At 52.5% G+C, this 26,462-nt stretch overlaps 11 protein-coding genes across 11 annotated transcripts; 8 read left to right on the forward strand and 3 right to left on the reverse strand.

Annotated features, from left to right (window-relative positions):
• Positions 1-397: 397 nt before the first annotated feature.
• On the reverse strand, positions 398-1,888 carry J4E79_009708 (uncharacterized protein; the record flags this gene model as incomplete). Its single annotated transcript, XM_049358551.1, has 3 exons — positions 398-1,293; positions 1,343-1,632; positions 1,680-1,888. The coding sequence occupies 3 exons, from the start codon at positions 1,886-1,888 to the stop codon at positions 398-400; spliced, it is 1,395 nt and encodes a 464-aa protein (XP_049207021.1).
• Positions 1,889-2,675: 787 nt separating this feature from the next.
• J4E79_009709 (uncharacterized protein) lies at positions 2,676-5,959 on the forward strand (the record flags this gene model as incomplete). The annotated part of the gene is made up of 3 exons (XM_049358552.1): positions 2,676-3,015; positions 3,069-5,176; positions 5,225-5,959. 3 exons carry the CDS (start codon positions 2,676-2,678, stop codon positions 5,957-5,959), a joined length of 3,183 nt encoding a protein of 1,060 aa, XP_049207022.1.
• Positions 5,960-6,164: 205 nt separating this feature from the next.
• J4E79_009710 (uncharacterized protein) lies at positions 6,165-6,584 on the forward strand (the record flags this gene model as incomplete). Its single annotated transcript, XM_049358553.1, has 2 exons — positions 6,165-6,328; positions 6,356-6,584. 2 exons carry the CDS (start codon positions 6,165-6,167, stop codon positions 6,582-6,584), a joined length of 393 nt encoding a protein of 130 aa, XP_049207023.1.
• A 308-nt stretch (positions 6,585-6,892) lies between these two features.
• J4E79_009711 (uncharacterized protein) lies at positions 6,893-8,223 on the reverse strand (the record flags this gene model as incomplete). The annotated part of the gene is made up of 3 exons (XM_049358554.1): positions 6,893-7,638; positions 7,692-7,989; positions 8,041-8,223. 3 exons carry the CDS (start codon positions 8,221-8,223, stop codon positions 6,893-6,895), a joined length of 1,227 nt encoding a protein of 408 aa, XP_049207024.1.
• A 543-nt stretch (positions 8,224-8,766) lies between these two features.
• Positions 8,767-9,990, forward strand: J4E79_009712 (uncharacterized protein; the record flags this gene model as incomplete). The annotated part of the gene is made up of 3 exons (XM_049358555.1): positions 8,767-8,840; positions 8,894-9,091; positions 9,147-9,990. 3 exons carry the CDS (start codon positions 8,767-8,769, stop codon positions 9,988-9,990), a joined length of 1,116 nt encoding a protein of 371 aa, XP_049207025.1.
• A 577-nt stretch (positions 9,991-10,567) lies between these two features.
• On the forward strand, positions 10,568-11,431 carry J4E79_009713 (uncharacterized protein; the record flags this gene model as incomplete). Its single annotated transcript, XM_049358556.1, has 1 exon — positions 10,568-11,431. One exon carries the CDS (start codon positions 10,568-10,570, stop codon positions 11,429-11,431), a length of 864 nt encoding a protein of 287 aa, XP_049207026.1.
• Positions 11,432-12,027: 596 nt separating this feature from the next.
• On the forward strand, positions 12,028-13,047 carry J4E79_009714 (uncharacterized protein; the record flags this gene model as incomplete). The annotated part of the gene is made up of 1 exon (XM_049358557.1): positions 12,028-13,047. One exon carries the CDS (start codon positions 12,028-12,030, stop codon positions 13,045-13,047), a length of 1,020 nt encoding a protein of 339 aa, XP_049207027.1.
• Positions 13,048-13,969: 922 nt separating this feature from the next.
• J4E79_009715 (uncharacterized protein) lies at positions 13,970-14,678 on the forward strand (the record flags this gene model as incomplete). Its single annotated transcript, XM_049358558.1, has 3 exons — positions 13,970-13,995; positions 14,368-14,552; positions 14,629-14,678. 3 exons carry the CDS (start codon positions 13,970-13,972, stop codon positions 14,676-14,678), a joined length of 261 nt encoding a protein of 86 aa, XP_049207028.1.
• A 2,692-nt stretch (positions 14,679-17,370) lies between these two features.
• J4E79_009716 (uncharacterized protein) lies at positions 17,371-17,857 on the forward strand (the record flags this gene model as incomplete). Its single annotated transcript, XM_049358559.1, has 2 exons — positions 17,371-17,531; positions 17,566-17,857. The coding sequence occupies 2 exons, from the start codon at positions 17,371-17,373 to the stop codon at positions 17,855-17,857; spliced, it is 453 nt and encodes a 150-aa protein (XP_049207029.1).
• A 550-nt stretch (positions 17,858-18,407) lies between these two features.
• On the reverse strand, positions 18,408-20,216 carry J4E79_009717 (uncharacterized protein; the record flags this gene model as incomplete). The annotated part of the gene is made up of 1 exon (XM_049358560.1): positions 18,408-20,216. The coding sequence occupies one exon, from the start codon at positions 20,214-20,216 to the stop codon at positions 18,408-18,410; it is 1,809 nt and encodes a 602-aa protein (XP_049207030.1).
• Positions 20,217-20,264: 48 nt separating this feature from the next.
• Positions 20,265-22,612, forward strand: J4E79_009718 (uncharacterized protein; the record flags this gene model as incomplete). The annotated part of the gene is made up of 3 exons (XM_049358561.1): positions 20,265-20,558; positions 21,267-21,362; positions 21,431-22,612. 3 exons carry the CDS (start codon positions 20,265-20,267, stop codon positions 22,610-22,612), a joined length of 1,572 nt encoding a protein of 523 aa, XP_049207031.1.
• Positions 22,613-26,462: the final 3,850 nt, after the last annotated feature.

Genomic DNA, 26,462 nt, shown 5'->3' on the forward strand with positions numbered 1-26,462 from the left:
GCACGAAAAGTTTGTGTCAACTTGAAGATTACACGCAGAAAGTATCAATTAGAATAGTCAGGTGGTTTTAACTGTATGCAGCAACGCAAGATCGCAACGCACGCTGAACACAAAAGAGCCACCTGTAGTCCTCAGACCAGGTCTACCATCCGGGACCGATGCTGTGTAGACGAAGTAGCTTCTAAAATCAATGAAAGAAGCCTTGGTCAAGAGCTTGGAGCTCAGGCACACAGCCTTGATCATTGCTGATATGCGAGAAGGCTTGCGCTATCGAGCTTGACTGTGGGACTAGAATGCATAAAGACTGAAACAAAACTTTTCGAGAAGGAAGATAAGCAGAGGGGATCGGGGAGTAAGGAAAATAAGGATGAAGAACACGGAGAGAAAAGACCATCAGCTAATGGCGAGCAGTCTTGGATGGCATAGCCAGGTCAAGATACGAAAGAGGTCCGTCAATCTCCTCGTTGAAGTGAACTGGGGCCTTCTGCTGACCACAAGCAGAACAGCAGCCTGTAGCACTGTCTGCCTGCTCCGACGTATCTGGAGTGTAATCGGGATCATACGGGTTGTGGTTTCGCTTGACCTTTGGGGTACTCTTGGCCTTCTCGCCCTTGTACGTGGAGATGATGATGGTCTTGCGGCGCTTTCGCGAGGGTCCTTCGTGATGTTGGTCGCGTTCTTCATCGGAGACCTTGCGCTTGTTTCCTCCGTAAGTCTCCAAGAAGCAGGCAGTACGGTACAGTCTAGGGTCAAGGCGCCACTTGCTCGTGTTCTGGTCGAAGATCCAAGGATTAGGACTGTCGATGCTCCGAATGATTCGCACATCTGGTTCCTTGTGCAGCCGAACGCCATCCCAGGGCATAATACGAGTGACGTGTTCCTTTCGAATGAATCCACATGCAAGCCATTCGTAGGCGTGACCTTTTGCGCATATTGTATCCCATCTACGGACCTTGGGTAGAATGATCTTCATGTCGCTGGCGCGGATCTCGGATATTGACAACCACATATCTGCGCCAGATGCTGCCAGTTGTTGCGAAGTTATGGCGGAGCGATCTTTTGGTACACCGGTATCCCGTATCCATACCGGGGTGATGATGTTGTGTATCTTCGTAGCGGTTTCGATTACGTCTGGGTGCCAACGTCGCGTGGTTGTAACTGTCACCGTAGTCTCCATTTGAGACCGTACAGTTCCAGCGATCATGCCATCGCTACTTATGCGAGCAATCGATACACACATGCCGATCCTCTTGCTGTCGTCATAGTGAAACCCTGCTCTTCGTATAGCATGACCTGACGAAGTTAGTACTCGATCAGGATGCATGGCTAGTACAAGACTTACTCAGATCGTCGAACGCGGAGATGTACGAGGTGGGTTCGATCTTCTTGTTCCAGACGAGCTGGCGCTCAATACGTTCTCTTGTCAGATCATCTTCCAGGACAAACGATCCGATCGACTGGAAGCCCATTCCCTCGCTGATTTTCAGATCTGGAAACTCGCGATGTTTGGGGTGCGTGTCTATGTCGACCCAGCGACAGTAAGTCTGGGAGGTCTCGTAGTATGTGCGGTGGAGGCTGGAAGGCAATCTACCACTGCTGGCACGAACTAGTTCATCGGTCTGGTCAAACGTTCTGTGAATTGTTAGCAAGGGAATCTGAGATTGTCAAGAGGTACATACATTACAGGGTTTAGCAACTTCGATGTAATTTCCCTGGTCTGGTTGTCTTCCAGCTTGGGTAACACATTTTCGATATTATCAGGCCAGACCTTGTCGATGTCACCGAACGCTGAAACTCGCAGCTTGGCCAGTCGAGCGTGATCTGCAAGCTGTTGTGCCGTCGGGATGATGACTGCAGTATCAGCTGCACCAGATGTAGATGAGACCATGACGAAAGGAAGATGTGTGGAAGGATCAGAGTGATGAAGTTGGGAAATTAGGAGAGGAAGGAGTGGGATCTCGAACACGTGTAGTATCCAATCGAGTCTGCCGAAGAAGGGAATAGTTGGTGGTGTAGAGATGGTTACAGGAAGTACAAGAGCTTCATTATATACCTGTATCCCAGGATGCTAGATGATACCAGGTGAGAGAGGAGCGACAGAGCAACTGTCCTGAGATAGTAAAGGAGGTCCATACGGGAGGCAAATAGCTCGTCAGATCACAGGTGAGTCCCCCTTCCGGTGCGAAACTGGTAAGACCGTAGAGGATTAGAGTGAGGGTAAATCTGCAAAAGGATGGCATAAGTCAAGTATTTGTGATCCTATAGCCATGCAAGACGAGAATGTCTTGATTCTGGTAGACTATCAAGTCGGAGTTGATGAATACATTACTTTGATGGATAACCATACGATGATGAGCGGTGGACTGTGATGGCTGCATGGCTACACCAGATCTTATGCCTAGGGCTACTAATGAACATTAACGACGACAAAAAATGATGTGTGGCGGGTTGATGTGATGGTCAGGCTCTAATCGTAGTCAAAAACGTCGTTCGTGATGTTGTGAGATGCAGGTCAGGCTCGCTGTGGCTGGCACACCTTCCGCCAAGACCTCGGCGCGCCTGATTGGCGGTCGCAACCGCGTCTCAGCGAGCTGCCACTTGCGACACGCAGCATTCCGAGGTCGCACCACCACATTTCTAGAGATCGTGATCGGACAGCGCTTCCGACAGCTGCAATGAGTTCCTCTATAGAAACCGAGATTCTGAACAAGTACAATCTCACGACATTGTACCCCGCAACCTGGCCGCAGGAGAAGGACGAAGCCGACGAAGAGGATACGTTCGACGAGCCCATACCCAAAGCCACGAAACAATCGATACGGCGGTCCAAATCACGATACTCAGTGCTAGAGCCCAGTGCAAGATTCTCGCGGCAGGTTCCGGGAGCAGAGCGCTCGAAAGATGGCGTGGAGACTTTGGTCCAAAAGGACGAACAGGACCCATTGGGCATGTACCCTAGTGTAGTGCAGGTGCTGCGGGCGAAGAACATACAGGTCGAGGATGACATCAAGCTGCGTACGTTTCAGCAACATAGCAATACACACAAGGCCTGTCTAATGGACACACAGGCAATCGCTTCCTCTTGAGCTCCACCACCTTCTCGCCCTCCCTCTTCCTCTCGCAAGTCCACAATGAAGCCTCCACCGACTCCCTCCTCGCCGGCCTTGACTTCCTTTCCCGGTCGATCGAGAAGAAGTCTGCTTCGCTCAAGGTGCTTGTCGAATCCAACTTCGATCGCTTCGTAGGCGCGAAAGCTACAATCGACCGTGTATACAATGAGATGCGGGACCAAGGGAAGGAGCAGGTGGAAGCGCCCAACAAGGATCTTCAACCCGGCACCGGTAGACCCAGGGCTCGATCGAGCTTCTCGGGACGCAAGACAAGCGCATCTCTCACACCAGGCATGGTTGACGCGGTGCCTGCCGAGAAGAGGAAGAATGCGCTCGTTAAGGAGAGCGAATACGGTGTTCATGGCATCAAGGTCCCGCTGACCGAAGTCGCTGTCAAGGCGGAAGAAGTCTGGGGCCCGGCGCTAAACGGACGGGAGCGGGAAGAGACGTTGAAGTCCATCATGGAGTCTGTGGAGCACCATCGAGGTCTGTTTGAAGTTGGATCAGCCATTCAAGATGCAATACGCCGGAAGGACCACGAAACGATCACCGAAGAATACAAGCGCGCGAGGAAATACGCAGACGAAGCCCGATACATTGTAGAACAGGCCACGTCTACTCAGAGGCCGCTGACTGATGCCGAGATACATCAAGTCATTGTGACGGCTAGGATGTGGTCAGACGTCGAGCGGCAGATTGAGCGTTTCAAGCGCGAATCCTGGAAACGCCTGACCGCAGCGCACTTCACGCACCTACAGACTGGAACCGAAGACACTAAGTCGGACGAGTATCTGAGCATCATCTCAATCATGCTCGAGCTGGGTGTGGAGGAGAACCCGATTTGGGTGTGGTTGCTCTCACGCTACGAACACCTTAAATTCCAACTCAACTCCAAGTGCCAACATTCGCTCGTCGAGATCGAGATCCTTCGCCGCCATTTGGCGAACGGCGAGAAGCCGAGCATGCGAATGCTGCAAAAGCATCTCCGCTCAGTCCCTACCAGCAGCAACGTCAGCGCTGAGCCCTCTAAGCTTGACACCCCGAAGGTGACCGAGTTCTGGGAACACGTGTATGCATCGATGACCACCCTACTCTCAAACAAGTCCGGGTTGCTTGCTGAACTAGTTGAATACTGGGAGATTGTCCAGTCGTTCCTCTCCGGTCGCGCGCAACGGAACTTACCAACAGGCCATCACAATCAATCGTCTGTTCACCACCGGCTCAGTAGTGAGAACAAAGCTGAGCTTGAGAGAGGTACGACCGAACTTATCAGTATCCTGCGGGACCATCTGTTCTCGTTCTTCTCAGACCCTCCAATTGAGGATGTGTCCATGCTCATGTCACCACTGCCTATGAGCCCGACACCAACCACACCAGGAACACCACTGAGCGCAGCATTGAGCCCCATGTCAGCATCGAGGTCTAGGTTCGATCCTGCGAAAGCACCTCCACCGTCTCCCAGTCGTGGCGAATCCTGGGAGAAGTATGCTTTCTGGCCGCCTAACGCGAATGCGCTTTCTGGGTCCCATTATTTGTCCAAGATGCTTGTCCTTATTGGCACCGCAGCCAACGAACTGGCATCGCTTCAAGTTCCCGAGTCAGGAGGCAGCGGACGCATTGACGAAGCACTGCGCTTGCTCCTTGGCGGTGTGCGCGAGCGTTGCATCCAAGCTGTATGTGCAGCTTGGAACACAGATGCCGAGAAGTTGAAGGTATTGGAAGACTGGACTCGTCATGTCGACCGCAAGGACACCACGAATCTACCTCAGCGATTCCTAGCAGTACAAAGCTTCTTGCTGAACAACCTGCAAAAGATACTGTATGTTGAGGCATCGAGCAAGACGAGAGTGGACGTCGTTGTACCACCAAGCAACAAGCTGCTGCAGATGGTTAGAAGTCAGTTCGTCACCAGCTTGTACAGGACGCTAAGCGGGATGGTTGAATGCGCGGAGCGAGGCAGACAAGCTTTGGGTGCTGAATTCGAGATCAAGAGTGATGATCTGACCATCGACGAGCAAGACGATCAGAATGGCAACGACTGGGGCAGGGTCGATGCCAACAAGAAGGTAAGCTACATCAACTATGACCTCGCATCCTCTACTAATAAACATCAGTCCATCCGCCTCCTCCTGACCCTCGCCAACATGTCCGCCTTCCAATCCGAAATAACCCCCCAACTCCTCACCCTCTTCGAAACCCTCTTCAGCGTCCAACTAACCGACGAAACAAACCGCATCCGCGACGTCCTCTCCCAACTCGACGCCCAGCTCTTCCGCTCCTACACAAAACCCCACGCCACGAAAATCCACTCTACAATCGAATCCGGCATCTTCAGCCCCACCTGGGCACCTCCCCCCGACAACCGCAAAAGCGTCGCAGACCGCGATCCAAGCCCCTACGTCTTCACCGTCCTCTTGGACCTCGTCATCGTGCACACCGAGTCATCTACAACATCCGCACCCCTAACCCCACGTATCCTCCGCTCCCTATTCGAAGCCACAACAACCTCCCTCATAACGACCTTCCAATCCGCCAACCTCCCCACTATCTCCCTCCCGCAACTCATGCAAGCGACCCTCGACGTGGAGTTCATGGCACAGACGCTTGCTTCGTACACCACAGAGAAGGCTTCGCAGATCCAGACGGATATCTACCAGGTGCTGGATCAGAAGACGGATAATGCGGCGAGAGTGAGGCTGCAGGAGGAACTGGGGAGCTTGAGGGTGAGTTTGAAGAGGTTGAGGGAGGGGACTAAGGTGCAGTTTGCTTGCTTTAGGAGGGTTAAGAGGGGGACGCTTGCGGGTGGTGGGGGTGCTGGTGGGGCGGAGGAGGAGAGGAGGGGGAGGTAGGATGGGTCGTGGTCATTAGGTTGACGGGGAGATTGGTATGTGATAGGAAATTTATTCAAGATTGTTGATAACGTTATGGAAGCTGTGCATGTGAGTATAAAATCTGCCTTTCCGTGCCGCTTCCTCAACGATGCTTCCTACACTTTCTTCAACATCCGCCTCAGCATAAAGTATCCAAATATCCATCCCCCGCACACACTCCAACATGCCCCTCACCAACACACCCACAGCCTCACCTCGCTCCGCCGTCGAAGCCGCCCTCGACCTCTTCTTCCGCGCGCGCCACGACCCCTCAATACCACTTTCCGCCTGGGATGACCTCTTCGACACCTTTGATGAGCAACAACGTGAGCAGCTCGAGGATGCAACGTGCGACCTGCGACGCAATTGGCCGAGGCATGTACCTTATCCTAACCTCGTTGGGTTTGTGAGGTGGCAGGTGGAGAAGGCGGAGAGGAGGGACAAGGAGCTTGACAGGAGGGAGAAGGAGGATGAGAGGAGGGAGAAGGAGGATGAGCGGAGAGAGGAGGAGGATGAGAGGAGGGGGGAGGAGGATGAGAGGAGGGAGAGGGAGGTGAGGGAGGAGGAGGAGGCTAGAGCGATGTCGGAGAAGGAAGGGAACTGACGGATATGTGCGAAGATGGGACGAGGGGATGTTGAATGAAGTTATGGATCGAACAATGCCTTTTGCGGAGGGGGAGGGGGCAGGGTCAGTGCATGAAGAGTCTGGGGGTATCTGTGAGTGTAAATGTTCTTGATAAAGCACGATTCTATCGCTTCGAAGTGGCGCTATGCTCACAGCGACACATATATCTACAAGTAAACGCCGCTGAATGCATCTTATCTATAAACCTCCAAGTCCGTATTCTCATTCATGCTCTGGTCTTTCCCTTCCCTTTGCTCTATTCTTACAAATCGTACAAATACGTCTATTCACACATCTCCGCCGCCAGACAGCGGATGTTGCTCGAAATACCTTAGTAGCGTTTGATACAGTACCAACATGGTCCCTGATTGCACACTCGTCCAGACAGCGCGCGGTCCGACGCCTCTGAACCACCCGGCTATTCCTTCTGTTTTGTATATTATTCTCAGGCCGGTCATGACGGATGATGTGTCGAGAGTGGCGGCGCCGTAGGCTTTGAGGGTTGTGGAAGGGGAAGATGTGGAGATCGGTCTACTTTGCGTCGATTTCGTCTTAGCTGTTTGCGAGGGGGTGGAGTGTTTCGAGGTCGCGGCTGGCGAGAGTGGTGCTTTAGGTGGAGGTGGAGAGGCGGGAGACGGGCCGTTGTGTTGGGTTTGAATGCGCGTCTTGACTACGTCGAGAGGGGTTGTTATGACGCCTGCCATGCCGCCTGCGGTCGCTGCAGTTGCGATTTCTAGCGGCAGTCCGATGTTGTTTGAGCCCATGTACTTCTTCGCCCAGTCCCGCTCTTCTTCGTAAAAGGCAAATTGTAGTGCTGAGAAGGGGAGGTCGCGCCAGAGCGTGGCCTTGTAGCCGTGAAAGAGGGCGCTGTAACCTTCAACTCTGGCTATTGTTCGCGCGGCATCGATGGTGCCGCGGTAGTTGTAGCCTGAATTGAAGTAGGGGTTGTTGTACCGGCCTTGTAATTGGAGGCGAGTCTTGAGGACTTCAGAGGGGACGTATGCGGGGGCAGCAGCGAGATCAGCGAGCAGACCTAGAAGTTCGTCAGTACGTGGTGGAACGGTATTGATCTGTAGGGAGGTGTACCGGCTGAGAAGTATGCGACTGAGGGTGCAACCCCATAGTCAATCATGGTCCGTTTGGTCCACTCGTATGCTCCGAAGAAGCACACAGTGCCCGAGAACGATCCAAGAAATGCTGGCTTCACTCCTCCGTACAATCCTTTCCGGAAGCCTTCTTGCCGCCATATGGTGTAGTATGTGTTGCCCATGGATGTGTACTTGGGTGGCATGTGCGGGTCGCCCTGCTGTCGCGTCTTGACCGTATCCAGCGAATGCATCAACATGTCGCCTGTGGTGCCTCCTATTCCTCCTGCCAGCATTGCCTGTTTGTGATCAATTGGCATCCCTCATCTCTGCAGACTAGGCATCCTCACATGTAGGTATGGCGGCCGCGCTGCTTCCTCGTCTACCTCGTCCTCCATTGCTGCCCGCTTGGTATCCTCCATGGGCAGTTCCACTGCGTGTGTTGTGCTTGGGCCATGTCTCCGGCTACCGTCGGTCAGGTTGGTGGTAGAGTCTCCGTTTGTGAAGAAGTTGGCCACGCGGGCAAGTACCATGAGCGCTTGGGTGGCAGCGGTGCACTGGGAGTGTATCTGCGGGTGTTGTAGTGAAGAAAGTCGAGTATAGAGAAGTTTGATATGTGCAAGGGTGTCTTCAAAGAGTGACGTTGCTGCCGCTGCGGCCGTGCGATGATGTTGCGTCTGGAAAATTTCGGCCAAGACCGGAGCTGCGCAGCCACATCCCTGCAAGCCCTGGCTATCAGCTATCAGAAGCACGGGGACCAGACGACGGCTTGATGCAGTTAAGACTACCTGGGCTATACCTACGCGAATGCCACCAAAACGACTGCAGACAACGCATCTTGCTCAGAGACAGCGTGGTGTTGCTGCAGATCAATGTATTTCGTAGGCTAAGCCCTGCAACAGTTAGCGCCCAGATGACCCACGTGAGCCCCAGCCATCGTGTTTACATCCAGAGTCTCTCTGCATCCGATCAACACCACACCGCCCCCACCTTTTTCGCCCACGACGCTTTTTCTGCTTGCATTCTTGATTCATTTTGATCGCACGCTTTACGCGACCTGATCTATACCACTCACCATGTCCCACTCTTGGCTTCAGAGGAAGCGCAAAGCTGACTTGATCGACCTTGCGCAGAAGGCTAGACTTCCCGAGTAGGCTGAAATTGATCCTGCGCGTGTATGCGGTACTAACAAGTCGTTTGCAGTGCAGATGGCCTCTTGAAAGATGATCTCGTGGACCTGCTTGAGAGCCATCTCAACTCCAACGAGAGCACCTTTGCCAAACTCCCCGAGTTTAGCGACTACTATGGGCGCAATGGGTCGCCAGTAAAGCGCGAAAAGTCTTCGCCGGAACCCTTCATTACGAAGACGACGCGCCGCCGCACTCTTAACAAGGACCCTTCGTATGTCAAACTTGGATACGCGACGCGCCACGCGCTGAGGCTAACAGACGCGCAGTCCAGAGTCCACCCCCATCATTACACCAGAAATCCGTAGCGTTGTCGCGCGCACACCAAAGCCGAGATCCGTCTCCCGACGTGTTTCCGAGATGGTTGCTGAAGCCGAACCCAAGGCAGTCTCGCGTCGCGTTTCCGAGGTGGTCGCTCAAGCCGAACCCAAGGCCGTCTCTCGTCGCGTTTCCGAACTGTACAATCAAGTGGACATTCCCGCATCGCCTGCCCAACTCGCTGAGGTCGCCGACCAGTCCTTCCAAGTAGTCCAGACAAAGGCTGTCGAGCTGTGGGACAGGACCAGGATCGATGAGCTGAAGGAGTTCGTTCGCGAAAACGCAAGCTCGGTCGCTACCATCCAAACCATCATCCTGCTCGTCGAAGCTGTAGGACTACAGTACAACACTCTCGACACTACTCCATTATTCGCTACACCCGCCGCCTTGGGCTCATACACGAGCAGCCAAGACGTTCGAGGACCAAATTTCTGGGCGCTGCTTTCAGCCGAGTGGTGGGCACCAGCTACCCTCTGGTCGCTTACGAGCTGGGTGCTACCGCTGATGTTCTCCTACTTCTTCAACTTGACCCTCCGTTCCAACACCTCGCGAAAGTCTTCCGAGCGCCAATATCCTGCTGACCCGCTCATTTTCAACATTGCGCGGGCAGTCTTGTCGTACAATGCCTACCGGGAAACTGTCAACATGGCATTCGCGCCAAGCGCATGGGGTCCCTTCTCCGAGTACGCGGTTGCGCGCGTAGGAAACAACGTCCCGGGAGGATACTACGGGTTGCAAATTGGCTCGCTGGTTGGCATACTTGTCAGCCTCTACGACGCCGCGTTGAAGAAGTAGATACTTGGGTTAGAACGCGGAATGTGACTGGGTCTGAGGACGTGAATCTGGTGATACCTGTATGTTCATTGGCGTTTGGATATACGATACCTTCCACCCTGGCGAGCTGGACACACTTTGCATCTGGATGCGGAGTTCGAGACCGGCGTTTATCGGAATGTCTGTTTCATTGGAGCTGCTACGCTTCATCGTTACCCAATATACACATATGTCAAAAATGGTGCCCTAACTTGATTGCCTTTGAGAAGTAGTGATCCGGGTGCAGACAAGACGCTCCAAATAACTTCAGCTGTTAGACCAGCCGCCATTGCGCGTTGTGGATGAAACACGTGAAGTCGCGTGTGCTATCGATAGCTCCAAGCGCGAAAGGGCCACGCCGTCACCCCTCCGTCCCAACATCCTGCCATCCAACATCACTCTTACACGACTGCACCCACACAAACTTTACTCCAATCTACCAATTGAACAACATACAACATGTCGGCTCAATTCATGCAAATGTTGCAGAATATGCAAGGGCGGTCAAGCCGGTATTTAGCGCAACACCTTTGAAGCTCCAATGAGTTGCTAATGTGCAATGTCAAGTACCGTGGAAGACATGATCAATTCCGATGACCAGCTCGCTGGCATGGACGGCATGGAACTTCGCGGTTGGAGCCACAACAACCCCACGGTGCCCAGCCGTGACCTCAAGGACCCAGTCGGCCAGACCCTCCTCGCTATATTCAATCAAGAATTCGACGCACTACAAAACTACGTGGAGATGATGATCAAACAGCTCGGAGGCACCGAGGAAGCTCGCGAGACGCTCAGGAAGGATCTCTTCGCCAAACGATGGGGCCCCACGAAAACACCCATCTACAATGTACTCTTGCCAGCGCTGCACATGATGCCAAACAAGAAGCAAGAATTACTGGGCGTCGTGAAGTATCTAGCCAATGATCTCAAAGTGCCAGTTGATGGCAAGGACGTCGTGGGCAGCACCGCCCTCTTCTGGGCTATATCCACAAAACCCTACGTGCAACCCGAATTCGCGCAGATCCTCTTCGACGCTGGCGGTTCCGTCAACACGAAGAACCGCTTCGGTGCTACCCCTGGTTCAGAGATCGCCCAAGCCGACATCCACGGCGACACGAGCAAGAACGTGCAGATGCTCAAGTGGTACGTGGAGCATGGCGGTGATGTCGACAGCAAGGACACGGATGGTATGAGTATCAAGACGTTGGTCGAGATGATGAACATGAAGGTGCCGGCTATGGCTGCGGTTCTCAAGAAAGGAAGGGGACCGAGGAAAGAGGGGGATTGCACGAACTGCGGGAGGAGCCCGAAGGATGGCAAGGTCTTCTCGGCTTGTGGCAAGTGTAAAAAGGCGAGGTATTGTTCACAGGAGTGTCAGAAGGTGGATTGGAAGGGGCATAAGAAGATTTGTAAGGCGACGTAGGGCAGGGTGGAAATGTGGTAGTGGGAGACGTGAGGAGAGACGGTACTGGAGATGAGAGTGCCGCGTGGAAGAGTTGGGTGACCATCAAAGCCGACCATGGCTAAAGTCTGGCTTCCTGGCTTCTGCAGGCGATAGGTCATGAAACCAGCTATGCATATACGGGTCGTTCACCGGCAAGACCGGCCCAAGCGGCGCTGACAGAGAAGACGAAGCAAATACAGTGTTTCGATAGCACGCGACACAAGAAGTTGTCTACGGAATGAGCGTGCGCGAAACGACTGATGCGCATTCGGCTGGTCTGGTAGTTGGCGGGACGAAATGCACGTCAGATATCCATTCGAGGTGTATACACTTTAATCCTCTTCACTTCCTCGCGGTCTCTACAACATTTCCTTCGAGCTTTTATCAAAAGCTGAATATGGTTAAAGAGTTGGGTGGGGCGCGGGGACACGCGAGCATGCATGCACGACGATTACTTGACGTCACTCGTAATACATTGACCGCCATCTCAAAAACGACTATGTCCATCTGAAGCAGTCCCTGACACAGGATCATCGTCCTCAAGAACTCACTTCGCTACTAATCAACCCTTCAAAATGAGGCTAAATCCCAACGGCGACGCATCAACCTTCCCCAAACGTTCAGCCTTACCACACATCGCCGGCACCCCAAAAGACAATGCGTGGTTCTGGGGCGGCCACGATGAACTCGGTCGCCTGAATCTCCTCACCCCGGAGCGAACAGTAAAAGCCACACAAGAAAACGTCAAAACAGGAGAAGCAGTCTCACTAGACCTCCCCTTAAACGTCCCCAGCCCAGCCTTCTTCGGACGAAAAGGCCTAAAACACCGCATCAAGACCATTGCCCCAGGCGCCTTCGACGACGAATTAGCATTCAACACGCAAAGCAGTTCGCAATGGGACGGCTTCCGTCACTTCGCACATCCAAAGTATGAATGCCACTACAACGGCGTTCTCTCAGATGAAATCATGGCGGATGTAGACGACGACGGCGAAGACGGCGACGCAGCACCTGAGCGCTCACGTAAACTCGGTATAGACGCCTGGGCCAAAAAGGGTATCATTGGCCGGGGCGTCCTCCTCGACGTGTACTCCTGGGCACAGAAAACGGGAAAGGAATACGACACTTTTACCAACCACGCCATCACAGCAGACGATCTGCTTGCATGTGCTCAATCCCAAGGCACATCCTTCCAAACCGGCGACATCCTCCTCATCCGCACCGGCTGGCTCTCCACCTACACTTCCCTCTCCCCAACACAAAAGGCCGAACGCAGCACCATGGCCATTGACCAACATTTCTACGCCGGTCTCGCCGCCGACGACGCCATGAAAGACTTTCTGTACGACAACTACTTCGCGGCTGCTGCGACTGATAATGCGAATTTCGAGGCTTGGCCGCCGGAAAGCTTTGAGCGGAGCTTGCATGCGTGTATGTTGAGTATGTGGGGGATGCCGATTGGCGAGCTGTGGGATCTGGAGGGGTTGGCGGAGATGTGCAAGGGGAGGGGGAGGTGGGAGTTTTTGGTTGTGAGTAAACCGGTGAATGTGCCGGGGGGTGTGGGGAGTTTGCCTAATGCTGTTGCTATGTTCTGAGGGAGATGTGAAGGGGTGAGGATTGGTGGTTCGATACCCAGTTTGGAGAATTTAGTGTCATTTGTTCCTTTCTTGCGCGTCGCGTCAACTTTGATCTGATCAAATGACTTCCACCTGCATCGTCTTAGTACATGGCACGCGATTTTATGAAGGAGCTCGTTGGTATTAACGCCTAAGGGCTACGTCGAATCTGGCGTCAAGAGCAAAAGAGTCCTTTCGTAATGCTCGACTCCTGCGCAAGCCGGAGAACAACAAAACTTCATCGGCGACTCCGCATCCCGCAAATACAGATTCATCAAGCTAGAAACTTCAGCACTCTATCTAGGTTCGTCTTTGTGTCCGTGGTCTACATCTCTAGCCTCGACCTCGGTCTGGGCTGCGGCGGATCCCCTGGACTAACCCCGGATTCTACCTCCCGCTCTTAGCGCTAGCCGCATACACACGATGCGGCGCATCACCGGTGCTTTTTTGAGAAGAGCATTAAGCCTCAGACCTAAAAGGTATCATGAGGCTGAATATTCGAAGCTGAAGTTCTCGAAGACTCTTGATGGGCGCATTCGAGTTCCATCTCAATGACCAGCCCGGACCAAGGCCAGGCCCTGTCGAGTCGGAGGCGTACTCCATCGTTGTTGATGGGCGCATCGCTTTCTCGCTGGGCACTTTTCGCTCGCGTCCAGACCGTGAGAAGTGACAGTGATCGTGTATAAAGCTGTTAAGCGCGCTGCTTGTCTGATCAACCAGACTCGCTTTCTATTCTCTTGATAACTACACTTCAAGATGGCACCTGCCCTTCGCGCAATTGCGCTTGCATTGCGAGCAGTCTCGTCGACTTGCCCGTCATCACCCACCTGCCCCCAGGACGACCAATGCTCGCTCACCTTGAATGGAGCTACTCTTCAAGTCAGCTGTGCGACTGACTACTATGGCGGCGATTTGCAATTGGCACAGGTAAGCATGACTCCACAGTAAGCTGTCTTGAATTCAGCGCTCATCGCTTCCTAGACATCATCCCTGGCAAGCTGCATCCGGGTATGCTCCACGACCACGGGATGCAATGCTGCAAGTTACGTGGATGGTAACTGCTACCTCAAAAGCACGCTCAATGCGGCTCAGCCCAAGTATGCTATCCCTACTTTGTAATTGACTTCCAATTAACTCAGTCATTAGTGCCAACGTAATCGGAGTAGCTGTGATCTCAAGAGATGCTACAACAACGCCTACTCCAGCGCCGGATGCCCCCACACAGTGTCCTGCCAGTTTTACCTGCCCGGAAAATAACGGCTGCTCTTACACTGATGGCTCGCGCACTCTGACACTTAGTTGCGGAGTTGACTTCTACGGAGGTGATTTCGCCAACCAGTACGCAGCAAATCTCCAAGCTTGCACGCAAGCTTGCGCAGGCGATGCGCAGTGCGTGGCCGCTTCGTTCGTTGGTGGCAAACGTGATGGTACCTGCTATCTCAAGAGCACAAAGAACGGTGGTTCTTCGAATGACGGTGTTGATGGTATGTGAACTGAGCTGAGTTGCGTAACTTTTGCTGATCAACAAAAGCTGTCTACATTGTCTCCAACACCGTGCAGCCGAGCAGTTCGTCAACGAGTTCGACCCCGTCGCCCTCTTCGATTGTTGAAACGACGACTACCTCATCTTCGACTAGCACAGATGCTATTGTCAGCTCTACCTCGACTTCGTCCAGTACATCGACCTCAACTGAGACCAGTACCGAGACCAGCACCTCGACCGAGACTTTGACCCCCACACCTACGCCTACGCCTACTCCCACTCCTACACCCACACCCACCCCAACGCCGGAGCCACAACCTACCTGTGGCGTTACCGGTAGTCCAAGACCGGGCGTTGTCTACACCAACATCGCCGGGCAGACACAGGCCACTTGCAAGATCAGGTGTCAGAACTATAATCTCGCAGGCCGTACCTGCCGTGTCTATGCTTTCAACCCCGCAACTAGGGTTTGCACGTTAGCGTTGGGCTTCACTGCTCCGACATTTGAGCAGGCTTTTACTCCTGGTAGCAATGGGTTCTACACATGGTACGCTGTGGAATGCCCGGTGTAAGAAGTGTGGCTTGATGTAACTATTGTGGGATGGTGTATTTCAGTAGACCAAGTTGAATGCATATTCAGACGTTTAGTCTAGATCTAATCCAACGTGTCGTTCATATACACCCTCCTCCTATAATACAATCACCTGGTTGTCGACTACATACCTCTCTTTCAAAGCGAAAACCCAAGCAGTGTATGATGGCAAACACATCCCCAGTAGCCGTCATGATGCCGTGATAAGCCATGTACCCAGGAGGTATTCGCATGTAAAGTCCACAGCTTTCGACATCACAACAACCAACGTATCCCTCAAGACTGGTGATGGCTATATCGCCCTCCAAGTAGCCTTTTACCGGCTTCATGAAACATCTCACCGACCAGAGGAACTTGTGAGAAGACTCATCGGATTTGGGCGTGAAACCCAGCAGCTCTTGCCATATCTCAACGTCCGCCCGCAACCCTTCGTTGCGGCCGAAGAAGGCATTGTAAGAGAGTTAGGTTGATCATTTGTGATGCTAGGCTTATAAAGACGGCGCTAGCGTTGGAAAGCGTTGGATTGCGGTGAGAGTGGTCAGCCTTCAAATTATATGCCCGGGAGGTATTCGCACCCAGATAATGAGCTATTTGAAGCTTAACGCGAGCATGTATGCCGCAACACCATTTTCCTTAGATTCCTTTACCAATCCGGGGATTAAGCTTATTGATAGCAAAATGAGCACTACGACAGAAAGCGGTAGCGTCAAATGATATCGACAATGGGACATGTTTCCGACAATACGCCTAGGCGTATACATGTGAGGAAACACCCTCTCTCCAACGTCAAGTCGTACTTGTATTCTTCAATTTGAGTATTGGCTAATTTTGCTCTCCGTTAGCATTGTATCCAGCTTGGATACCAGGTGAGCATGTCGTGTCTTTGAAGCGGCATGACTTAAGTTGATGGATGGTTTGTAGTCGGCGATCGACCTGTCACATAGCTGGTAGAAGCATGTCTTGATGGGAGTGGCCAAGCATGGGTCGCCGTCACAGCGCAGACATACCAGAGCTACTACTACTAAATAACGGATGACGTAGTTGTGTGGGAGCGTATGTGAAGCTGCTGTGGAAGACGTCGTCGATATTTCTATGTGAGGATCAGGCATTTCTAATCCGTTTAGCACTAGAAAGATGATGATAGTAATGATAATGATAATAGCCACATGCGAAGTTGGTCTGTGCCAAGACTTACCCCGGATTTTGAGCCGCGTGCTTTAGCGCGTGCGCAGCTCAGGCCCTTGTGTCTTGATCATCGCCGTGCAGCATCATCTTCCATACCATCCGCCCTTTCGACCAAAGCTCACTACGTTGATGCCCGTATCGCTATCGTCATCCACAACCACCACCATCTCGCGAACGAAGCTAGTCTGAGGCTGGGCACCCTACGGATTGGGCATTGTCACAAAGCTTGAAAGAAGAGAAGATGCTTATGATGGGGCCGCAGGGAACACCGTCACGTCGAACACAGAAGCTGGTGTAATCATCGAGACGACTGCAATGGGACTCATGGGAGTAGGAGTCATACCGAAGAAGGAGTCTTCAGGGACGTTCGGGACGTAGCAAGTGGTGCGCGTCCGTTCGAACACTCAGCTGCGCGATGGCGATACATTGACGACACAACATCCCGATCCCGCCAGCGACAGTCCAGCAGGATTGCCTGCCCATCTTTGCGCGTCCACACGTCCGCACGCCCGCGCGACGTAATTCTACCCTCGAACGTCTTCGCGGCACCCGAACAAGCCGCACAACCCTACGCGCGCCTCTACTACCTCCACTGCCTCTACGATACGCGATCGCATATACCAGACTACAACGGAAAGCCGCTGCGCCAACCTTGCACTGGTCGTACCAGGAGCAAACATCTACAGTGCGCTCGCATCGCCAGGCGGAGCAGATCCCATTCGGCATTGTTAGTGCCCAGGTCTTCGTTAGCTTCCTGCTTTCTGCTGCTGCAGGTACAGAGCATCACACGATGCGTGGCCGGTCGAGGATTAAACACTAGGCTTTTTGCCTCCTCTGCTAGCGACTGCGTGGAGTATTACCAAGGATCAATCACACGGCTTCTCCCGTTATCCGTCATCAAGTCGCTGAAATAGGCCACCTTTCTGGACCTACACGCTCATATCTAGCCCAACTACTTTTACTTTTGTCGGCGGACTCTACAACCAGGCACTTGTCGACAGGAAGTACCACCACCTTCGTAGATCCTTCCTACGGAGGCCTCATGATCAGCTTCCTCATGCTGTCCTTCAACGGACTACGCCAGCTACACTTCGAGTGCAGCAACTGCATCAAGATCGATGTCGATGGCATCATCAACCACGGAGAGACCCTTACGAATCTACTTGTCGTCAACGGAAGTATCCACCGGCAAGATGCCACCCGGTGAGCCTGTCAGCAACCTGCATACAGGCCCCAGACCTCACCAGCCTCGAGAAGACCACTTCGAGTGCAGCAACTGCATCAAGATCGATGTCGATGGCATCATCAACCACGGAGAGACACTCACGGATCTGCTTGTCCTCAACGGAGGCATCCACCGGCAAGACGCCACGGCATCATCAACCACGAAGAGACACTCACGGATTTGCTTGTTCTCAACGGAGGCATCCACCGGCAAGATGCCACGGCATCATCAACCACGGAGAGACGCTCACGGATCTGCTCGTCCTCAACGGAGGTATCCGCTGACAATCGATGATAGAGGCTGAGACAATTGATGAAGACACTGGCACATGGATCATTTGGGTATGGTCATCAAGAGGTTCATGTTGTGAAGATGGATCTGAGAGCAGTACGGATATATATCTATAGATTGATACTTGTTACAATGCACGAGTCGTTGTATACACGTATCATTCTTTGTCCAAGCTAAATCTCCCCATCACTCGTCCTCAAACAACCACACACCTGAAATATCCTCGACCACAAAACCAACATCCGAACGCTGATCGCTCCCGATTTCGCTACCAGCCCCAGAAAAAAAAACAATCCCGAAAGGCAATGAAGCTACTATACAAGATGCGTTCTGCTTTGGCCAGCCTCCAGAAATGATTCTGGAGCTGTTTCCGGGCAACACCGAGAGTACGAAGACTCTACACGGGGAGGTAGCAGATCCGACTTCGTCAGCCCGTACGGTTTTTACACCGCACCGGCAAGTAGAACATATCTAGCTTGCCGAGATGTCTTGAAAAGGACGATTGTAAACATTTTTTGAGTAACGCACCGGCGAACAGAACATGACTGCTTTCCAGGACTTCCTCATCTGTGGCCATGATCGTAGCACCAGTTGCAAACCAAGTGGGCTAGCTTGGTGCATCTCCAAGGCTTTGCAAGACCGCTCGGCTCAACTTTGCGACAATGCGCGCAGCGAACCGGTTGGCCAGCATTGCGATGGGCTTTGATCTGCTCACGAAAGGCTCTCGCCGTTTCGCAAGCTGGATCGCGCTCACGACCAAACTTGCGCAGATATGCGTCACAAGCACTACAACGAACATGACCATTTGAAGCAATGTGTCTAGTCCCGTAGCCCCTGGCACTATTTGCAGCGCCACTCGCGGCTTCCACGCTTCTACAGTTATAGCAGATGACGGGTTGGCCGGCTTGACGCAGGTTACTCTTGCCAACCTCGAGGTTGTACTGAGTAGTGAGCTTGACCAGTGAAGCGTTGTCGGGCAACACTCCACGGCGTTCTCGGTAGCTGTCGCAGCGCCTGCAAAAGTATCCGCCACCCAAAGGGTTCTTGATATCAGCAAGCACGCGAGGGTGCTTAGGTCCATCCGGCATAGCCGAGCGCGGATAGGTCATCAGTTTGCACTCTGGGTTGCGGCATTCTGATGGTAGCTTGGATCCACGAGCAACGAAACCCTGACGTAAGGGTATCGCTCCATTCAGTCCCCTCCATGTGATGGCTGGAACGTCGAGACGTGCTCTGACATCCCTAGCTAACTTGTATGAAGACTGTGTGGCCCATTTGGAATAATAGCCAGGGTCATTGTAAGTTCCGAAAAACACCATAAAGGCGCTCTCCAAAACCACAAGGTATCCTTGTGGGATATCTCGCTTGAACCCAGCAAGTTTTCGGAAATTACAGTCGACATCAGCACGACACGTAGTCTTGTAATGTAGACTGCCCCGATAATGCTCGGGCAAAGCGTTGGCAGAATGTCGTCTTGCGATTTCCAGGTGCACAATGATTCGCTTCAAGAGCTCACCAGTGGACCCAACGTAAGCCTCACACCCAATTTTCGAAGCAAAAGCCAGGTTACCAGTTGGGAAATTCCCATACAGTCCCTGATCATGCTTGTCACCCTCATTCACTTTGGGAAGTGAAAGTAAGTCCTCAAGACACCATTCCTTCTTGAGGAAGAGCTCTTGAACTTCAATCGGAACAGCTTGCAAGTATAGACCAAGCAAGAATTCCACGCTAACATCCTGCAGGAGCTTCCAAACCCCGAGGGTGAATGGACGGTCTTGTTCGGACGTCGCAACGAAGTCGGAATGACTTATGCTCTTACTCCACTCGCAAAAGCCATCCAAGACGATGCGTAGTTTACGCGCAAAGTCCGGGTTGACCTCGACGTCGTCGAGTTCGAAATCTGAAGAGAGGTCATGGTTGCATATAGCATCCACGTCCTCCTCCGCGATATTAGGATCCGGGCCGGGGAAGTATTCATCTTCCTCGTCCATCTCCTCGTCTGCTTCGGGTGCTGCATCCATTGCTGCAACAACCTCCGCGATGACTTCATCCTCGTCACCCATCAGCATTTCGCTTTCAGGGGCATCAGATGCAGCGAGAGCCCGGTGAGGGGATCGCATATCCGTAGCAGAAGCCACAGCATTTGGAGTAGAGGCCGTAGCATACTCCCTCCCACGGGCAGTCGATGCTGCACCAGTGGGCGACGGGAAAGCACCTTCATCCAAGTCATCGTCCGAGTCAAAGACCACTGGACGACGCCTTCGAGAAGGCCTTGTTGGGACAGAGCTTGAGGGCTCGTCATCGGGGGCATCCCTCTTGCTAGTCACTTTCACAAACGACGTGAGTGTCGATTGTGCGAGTGGGCGAGGCATGTTTGTAGGTCCGTGCTTACGTCTGATAGACTGAGTGCGACTGCGATGATGTTAGCTGGTATCTTCAGGCGGGAGGCATACTTACGAAACTACAGGTGTTTGATGAAGGAAGAAGGACGCGTTCGCTCAGGTCAAGCATCGTTGAGCAAGGTCTGCCGCCGCTCCTGCTCCGAGGGAAGTCGCGCTGACCCCAATTGGGACGAGAAGCTACAACGGGCAGGCACGCTCGACCAGAACAAGGAAGGAAACCTCGCGACCTCAGAGAACCAGCATTCTGCCCCTCCGAAAGCGCCCGATCTCAGTCAGAGACTGCTCGAGAGGCTCACGCAACGGCTTGCACCTGTACTGACTCTACGGCATCATCTGGTAGCTGCACCTTCAAACTTCACTGCAGGTGCACACAGCCTCAGACGGTCAGGCGATTACTTTAGAGGCGTAACTTGACACAGGCAGCGCGCAAGAGCATTCCATTGTAGGTTGATAGCAGTGGTAATCATCTGGCATGGTGCATCTTCGTGTTCAAAGGTAAGTCTTCCATACCTAGGTACATTTGCACCATCACGAAGGTGAGTCCACACGTTTTCCCATCAGTCCTGCACGTACGCAATTATGTGAATCTTGTTTGCAAACGTTCCTCGTATTGCTACACCCCTCATGGTGAGGCTTGAGTTTTGTGGCAGTTGCTGAGATCTCGCTCTTTTGGTTTCGAGAGACGCGCGTGACTGCGCTGATCTGCGTCAACCCTCAGAAACCCTGAGAAAGCAGTGTAACGTGACCCATCTCCTGAGAAGATGATTATGCGTTTAGCATGCATACTTCTTAGTGTTTCGGGCGTTCCTATGATCAAAGTATGCTCAAACGAGATCACTGAAGCATTCAGAAAGCTCACGCACACGGCAGCCCAGATCGTTCCCTGACACCCATGCAATTGGGTCAGACGATCAATGGGAACTGTAGCTACCTTGAAATCATCGCCATAAACCGGACGCGAATGCAGATACTCACTTTCACCTAATTCCATCTAGTTACCGACTTTCCATGGGCGTCTAGCGTGGCGCACGGACGAAACGCGTCGCGCGCTCAACCTTTAGTACCGTACTTGCTCCCTACCTTTCCATTCCCCCATCGAAGCAAGTTTTCATCATGGTACGTATCTTTTCCTCCAGACCTGGCGCTATCTCTCAGTGTTGACCGTTGCTAACGTACTCGTATAGGATATTAACATGCTTCCCCCCTCGCCCTCTGGGCTTTCCAACAACAAGAAGGCGAAGAAGGCCTCCGCGAAGATTCTTCGCAAGGCCGTCAACGCTCCCTTGCCGCAGTCGGACGATGCTGATCTCATCGTTCATGAGCAAAGCTCCAATCCTTCGGGTGAGGAGTCTTTGTCAACTACATCCGGGCCTCTTGCAGTCCATGAGACTGAAGAGGCTTCTGGTGACCTCATGGTTCTCGAGCCTGAGGAAGACCGTGACGCGACTGCGGGCCATGAGCCCAAGGTCGATGAGCGGGAAACGGCGGATCCGGACGCGCCTTGGCCGTTCATGATCCACCCGTTTCAAGACGACTCGCTCATCTTGTATGAGAGAGTCGCTGCCTTCAATCACTTCGAGCGTACGGTGAAAGCCGATCGCAAGGAGTGGGAGGAGGAGAAGGCCCCATGTGGTTCTTGTGGGAAGAGGCACCCGCCTCCGTGCGCTACGCGCAGTCAACTCGCCGCTATCAAGGGCGCGATGGCTGAGGGTAGGCAGCTTCGGAAGGAATGGGATGTCCAAGGTCGTCGCCCGCTCGGTGAACCCCAAGGGGAAATGCTGAAGCGCGAGGTGAAGATGGCGAATAGTCATCAAGGCCTTTCCACACCTGCAGTGGCCGCCAAGACTGCTTTTTGCAGTACTTGTGCAAAGTACCACCCTGGTGGTGCGAAGGAGTGCACCGTCCCCTTCTGCACCAAAGGGTGTTCCCTGAACCACCCTCTTGGAGAGGCTTGTGGCGCGGCGGTAAAACGCTTCGCTAATATCAAGCATCTACACGGAGGTGGTGATGGACCAAGCGAGGAGAAGAAGTCGGTGCCTGCGCCCTCAAAAGCAATGGCTCCTGGCGGCTTTGATGCTGAAAAGTTCAAAGCCTTCTACGACGCTATTGGTGACGATCCCGACGTTGCCAACGCATCTGTAGAGCTCTTCAAGGCTTTGGCCACGAAGAGACCTGCAGAGGAGCCGGCTGCAAAGCCGAGTTCCAGCAAGAAGGGCAAGAAGAAGCAGAAGGCAGGTGGTGAGAGCCCCTGTCAAGTCCCGAAGCCGGCGCCGGAAGAACCTAAGGGTTCTGACGACAAAGGCAAGGCCAAGGCCAAGAAGGGCGGCGTTTCAACGCTCACTGGGACTGTTTTCAGCCATCGCTGAGTAACGGGCCTACGGGAGAGGAGACAACCTCTATAAAAAACATGCTCGGGAAGCTCATCCTCCGCGTCGGTCCGGGCGGGAACTTCGTTGACTTTTGTCTTCGATGCTAAACTGAGCAGTACATCGTTAACTATATCCCCTTCAACTCTTTCGTGCAATAAAGCTAACTTGCAGACTCAGGCTCATCTCGATAGCGATACCGAATCCCCCTCCTCCTACGTCAATCTTCGAACGTATACTCTCTCCCTCAAGCGCATTCGCAAACCTGAACGACATGATGTGTCGGTGTGCCACCTTTACGATGGACACGAGATAATAGGGAAGAGCAAAGGGTTGGTGAATACAGGAAATGAAGCACGTTGGCATTTAGCAAGCGGACAACCTACATGATACGGCCGCAAAGGAGTCACGGCGTGGCTGAGCCCATTATGTGGGAGATCTTTACTACCTGGGACTAGGCTGTTTCAAGTCTCATGGGAGACTTTCACCACCGACCTTCTAGTCGAGATTGCTGGGGCAGCTGTGCCCGCAATTCCAGGGCACTACGTTTACTTGTTCCTAGGATACAACGTCATAAACTTTGGGTACCAGGTTTTGAAATTAGGATGAGCAGATAGGCAAGCAAGTACCATTATAGAAGTGTCCAAGTCTAGTAAAGACCTCTGCCGGTATGTGAAGGGGCGATGGACAGGACTGAATCAAACATGTCCTCAGCAGGGGGCAGATCTTAACATATGTTAGACTTTCTCCAGTTAACACTTCCTCAAGATGACCGAACACGTCCGTTCGACTCGACTGGAGCTCGATAAGAATGTGATACTCATGTCGCCATCTTCCCGTCAAAGGTCAAGCCGGGCTCCCGTGCTGATTGCGCCCGTCAGAATGAACGGAGATCACTGACCCTCCAAACTGATTGATCGCAATGGTGCTGCTTGCTTACCTCAATGACACTTCGCGAACATGTAACCGGTCTGGCTAAGTAGCTACAGCTGTTGTTTGGGGTGAGTTGGGTCACATCGCGATGACACCGCTTCTGAATGTGCTGTCGGTATAGTTTTTTCCTTCAAGGGTTTACAGTAGACTCCTCTGATAAGAAGCATCGTCATCATCAGAGAAGTGTAAGAAAGAGAACCTGGTACCACCGTATCTTGTATGTTCAATTGATCTAAGAGTGTAGCGATCCTTGCTACAACAAGAGGTACAACGAAAAGCTTCCAGCAACTCAGCGACGTGTCCGGTTCCATAAAGAACGAGCTGGGTGAGGGCAATGATGTCTATTCGCTGGAACATAGTGCCAAAAGTGACAAAGAGGGTAAGAGCACTGATGTAAAGGCTGCTTAATTGAAAGCTGACCGTGTCCGACTGGGTCGTGTCTGATCCAGTCGGACACGGTCAGTTGTGGTATAGGAGAGATGGAGGAGAGACCTGGAGCAGGTTTATATATGCGGAGACGGCGCTAGTGAGCTTGGACCTATAGTTGCTGCCAAGGTGAAGGTCTCCAATATAACTAGTATAAGTCTGATAGAAAGTCTTTGATGTAAAGGCTGCTTAGTTGAAGGCTGACCGTGTCCGACTAGATATCTAGTCGGACACGGTCAGTTGTGGTGTAGGAGAGACGGAGGAGAGACCTAGAGCAGGTTTATATATACGGAGACGGCGCTAGTGAGCTTGGGTTTATAGTTGCTGCCAAGGTGAAGGTCTCCAATATAACTAGCATGAGTCCGATAGGCAGTCTTAAGTAGAAGAGATGTTCCAAGTCTCATATGTCATTGACACGATCACGACGGTCTCGTCTTGACGAGCGGGTCTATCGTTAAAGTACCCTACATGATGGCTGGAACTACCGTCACATAGTCATAAATGTGCCTGCAGTGGTGTTTAAGTAAGATGCAAAGGCAACTCGAAGGAATGTTGATGTACGTAGAGATAGCGCTCATGGTATTAGATCTGCAGCTCCTGGGGCGAGGCATTATCGCAATAGCAAGTTCGATGAGCACTTCCGTATTGAACGTCACCTCCATACGGATGTAGCGATTTTTACCTGGCTCTATGGACTAGCAATGGTAATGTGCAGGTGAGACGGAGGAGAAGACCAAAGAGAGATGCGTATACGCGAAGACGGCCCTATTGAACTTCGACTTATGGCTGCTTCCGAGATTTGATCGGGACTACCTAGGTACCTTCAGGCGTACGGGTGGATTTGATAGAAACACCGGACTTGAACACCGCTATATATATGCCGCGCAAAAACATCTTGAGATGATTAGGTACTCCGTGCGCCGCACTTTGTGTTGAACATGTGCTTCTTGCACGGTTGCCAGATTGCTTTTCAGTCTCGTAAGCAGGCTGCCTTCATCTCTGTGATCAGTCAACCAGTGATTACAAGAAGTTATAATCGATAGTAGCGGGTTCAAAGGTGCTGGTGTTGGTGCTGGTGTTTGTACTACTGCCGCTCTGGTGGCGACATGACGCAGCAACGGTCTACCTCTTCAACATGACTGTCGTATTACCTTGGAACTAATACTTAGCAATGGATGTTCTTGCTAAAATGCATACACATCCGTGCTTTTCTTCTCCGTGCTTTCTTCCTGCATCTCTTTGCCTCATCACCTGTGATGACCTCTTCCTTCATCACAATTGTTGCTGCTTCTGCCGAGATCTCTTCCTCCGCTTTCGCCGCCGTCAATGGCTTTGACTAATCTTAACTGCTACATTCATCTGCCGTCACGCCAATATTCACACGACTTCATCACAAAACGCGAACGCCACCTTCTCAAAAGCCTTTGCCCTGCCCTCACTCTTAATAGGAGACGCAATGAGACTTCTTTGTCTTAGTTGCAAACACTCAAATCCTAACAGGAAGTATCGCCAAAGTTGGCAGAGCCTACGTATGTGAGCTCACGTTGAGACAGCTATTTGAAGGGCCCATCACGCATCCTGCTATCCACGAGTAAGCTGGATCTGCTTGTAAACACTGGCTCGCAGAATGTGCCTAGTCTGATCCACCCCGCCTCCAAAATCGTTAAGCATATCCGCAAGATCTATTTCCACAATAGGCCCAACGTTGGCAGGGGAGTGGGCCGGCACTGACTATGCCAGTCTGGCCAACCCCGTCTCAAACATCATCAAGCATGTCCGCAAGATGCAGTTCCTCGATAGGACGAACGTTGGTTAGGAGATTAGACCAGCTCTCATAGCTATAACCGTGGACGTCCAGTTTTCAACAAGAAGCGGGAGCAATTAGCGGTCATTGGGTGGGGACGATGGCGTCCAGCTGCAAGTCTGAGCTTTGTGGGTAGCTAGCCGACAGGTGACACTCTTCAAGCAGCGAGAGCGTTTGGCGATTCATGAGGGAGGAAGCACGTCGCACGACTGCGCATTTCAGCTCCGTGGGCAGTCGGCCAATGTGGCCGGTTGTGGGACAGCAAAAGCGATGGGGAGAGATTGAGTGCTCCTGTACACCGCACGCTAGTCGCCTCTGCAAGATTGCTCTAAATCGATACGCGACACTTAGCCGAGATACTCATGGATGCAGGTGTCTTTGGGTGGGCGTCGCATGACTGCGCATTTCAGCTCCGTGGGCAGTCGGCCAATGTGGTCACGCTGGAGAACAGCAGTGAGAGAGGCAGTCGGCAACCTTATATCTACTAGTCTCTGGACGGTACTACTGAACTTCGATACGCGATACTGGGCTCAAATTCTATGGATATCTTCCAAGGCCGCTCAGGTGGGTAGATATCGCACGACTGCGCATTTCAGCTCCGCGGGTAGTCGGCCAATGTGATCGTGCTGAGAGACGACACAAAGGAAGGAAGGGAGAGAGAGAGACCCGAGGAATTTATATTCACTT

This window comes from Alternaria viburni (assembly GCF_023758015.1).
Source record: "Alternaria viburni strain BMP 2772 chromosome Unknown scaffold_26, whole genome shotgun sequence".
NCBI lineage: Eukaryota > Fungi > Ascomycota > Dothideomycetes > Pleosporales > Pleosporaceae > Alternaria > Alternaria viburni.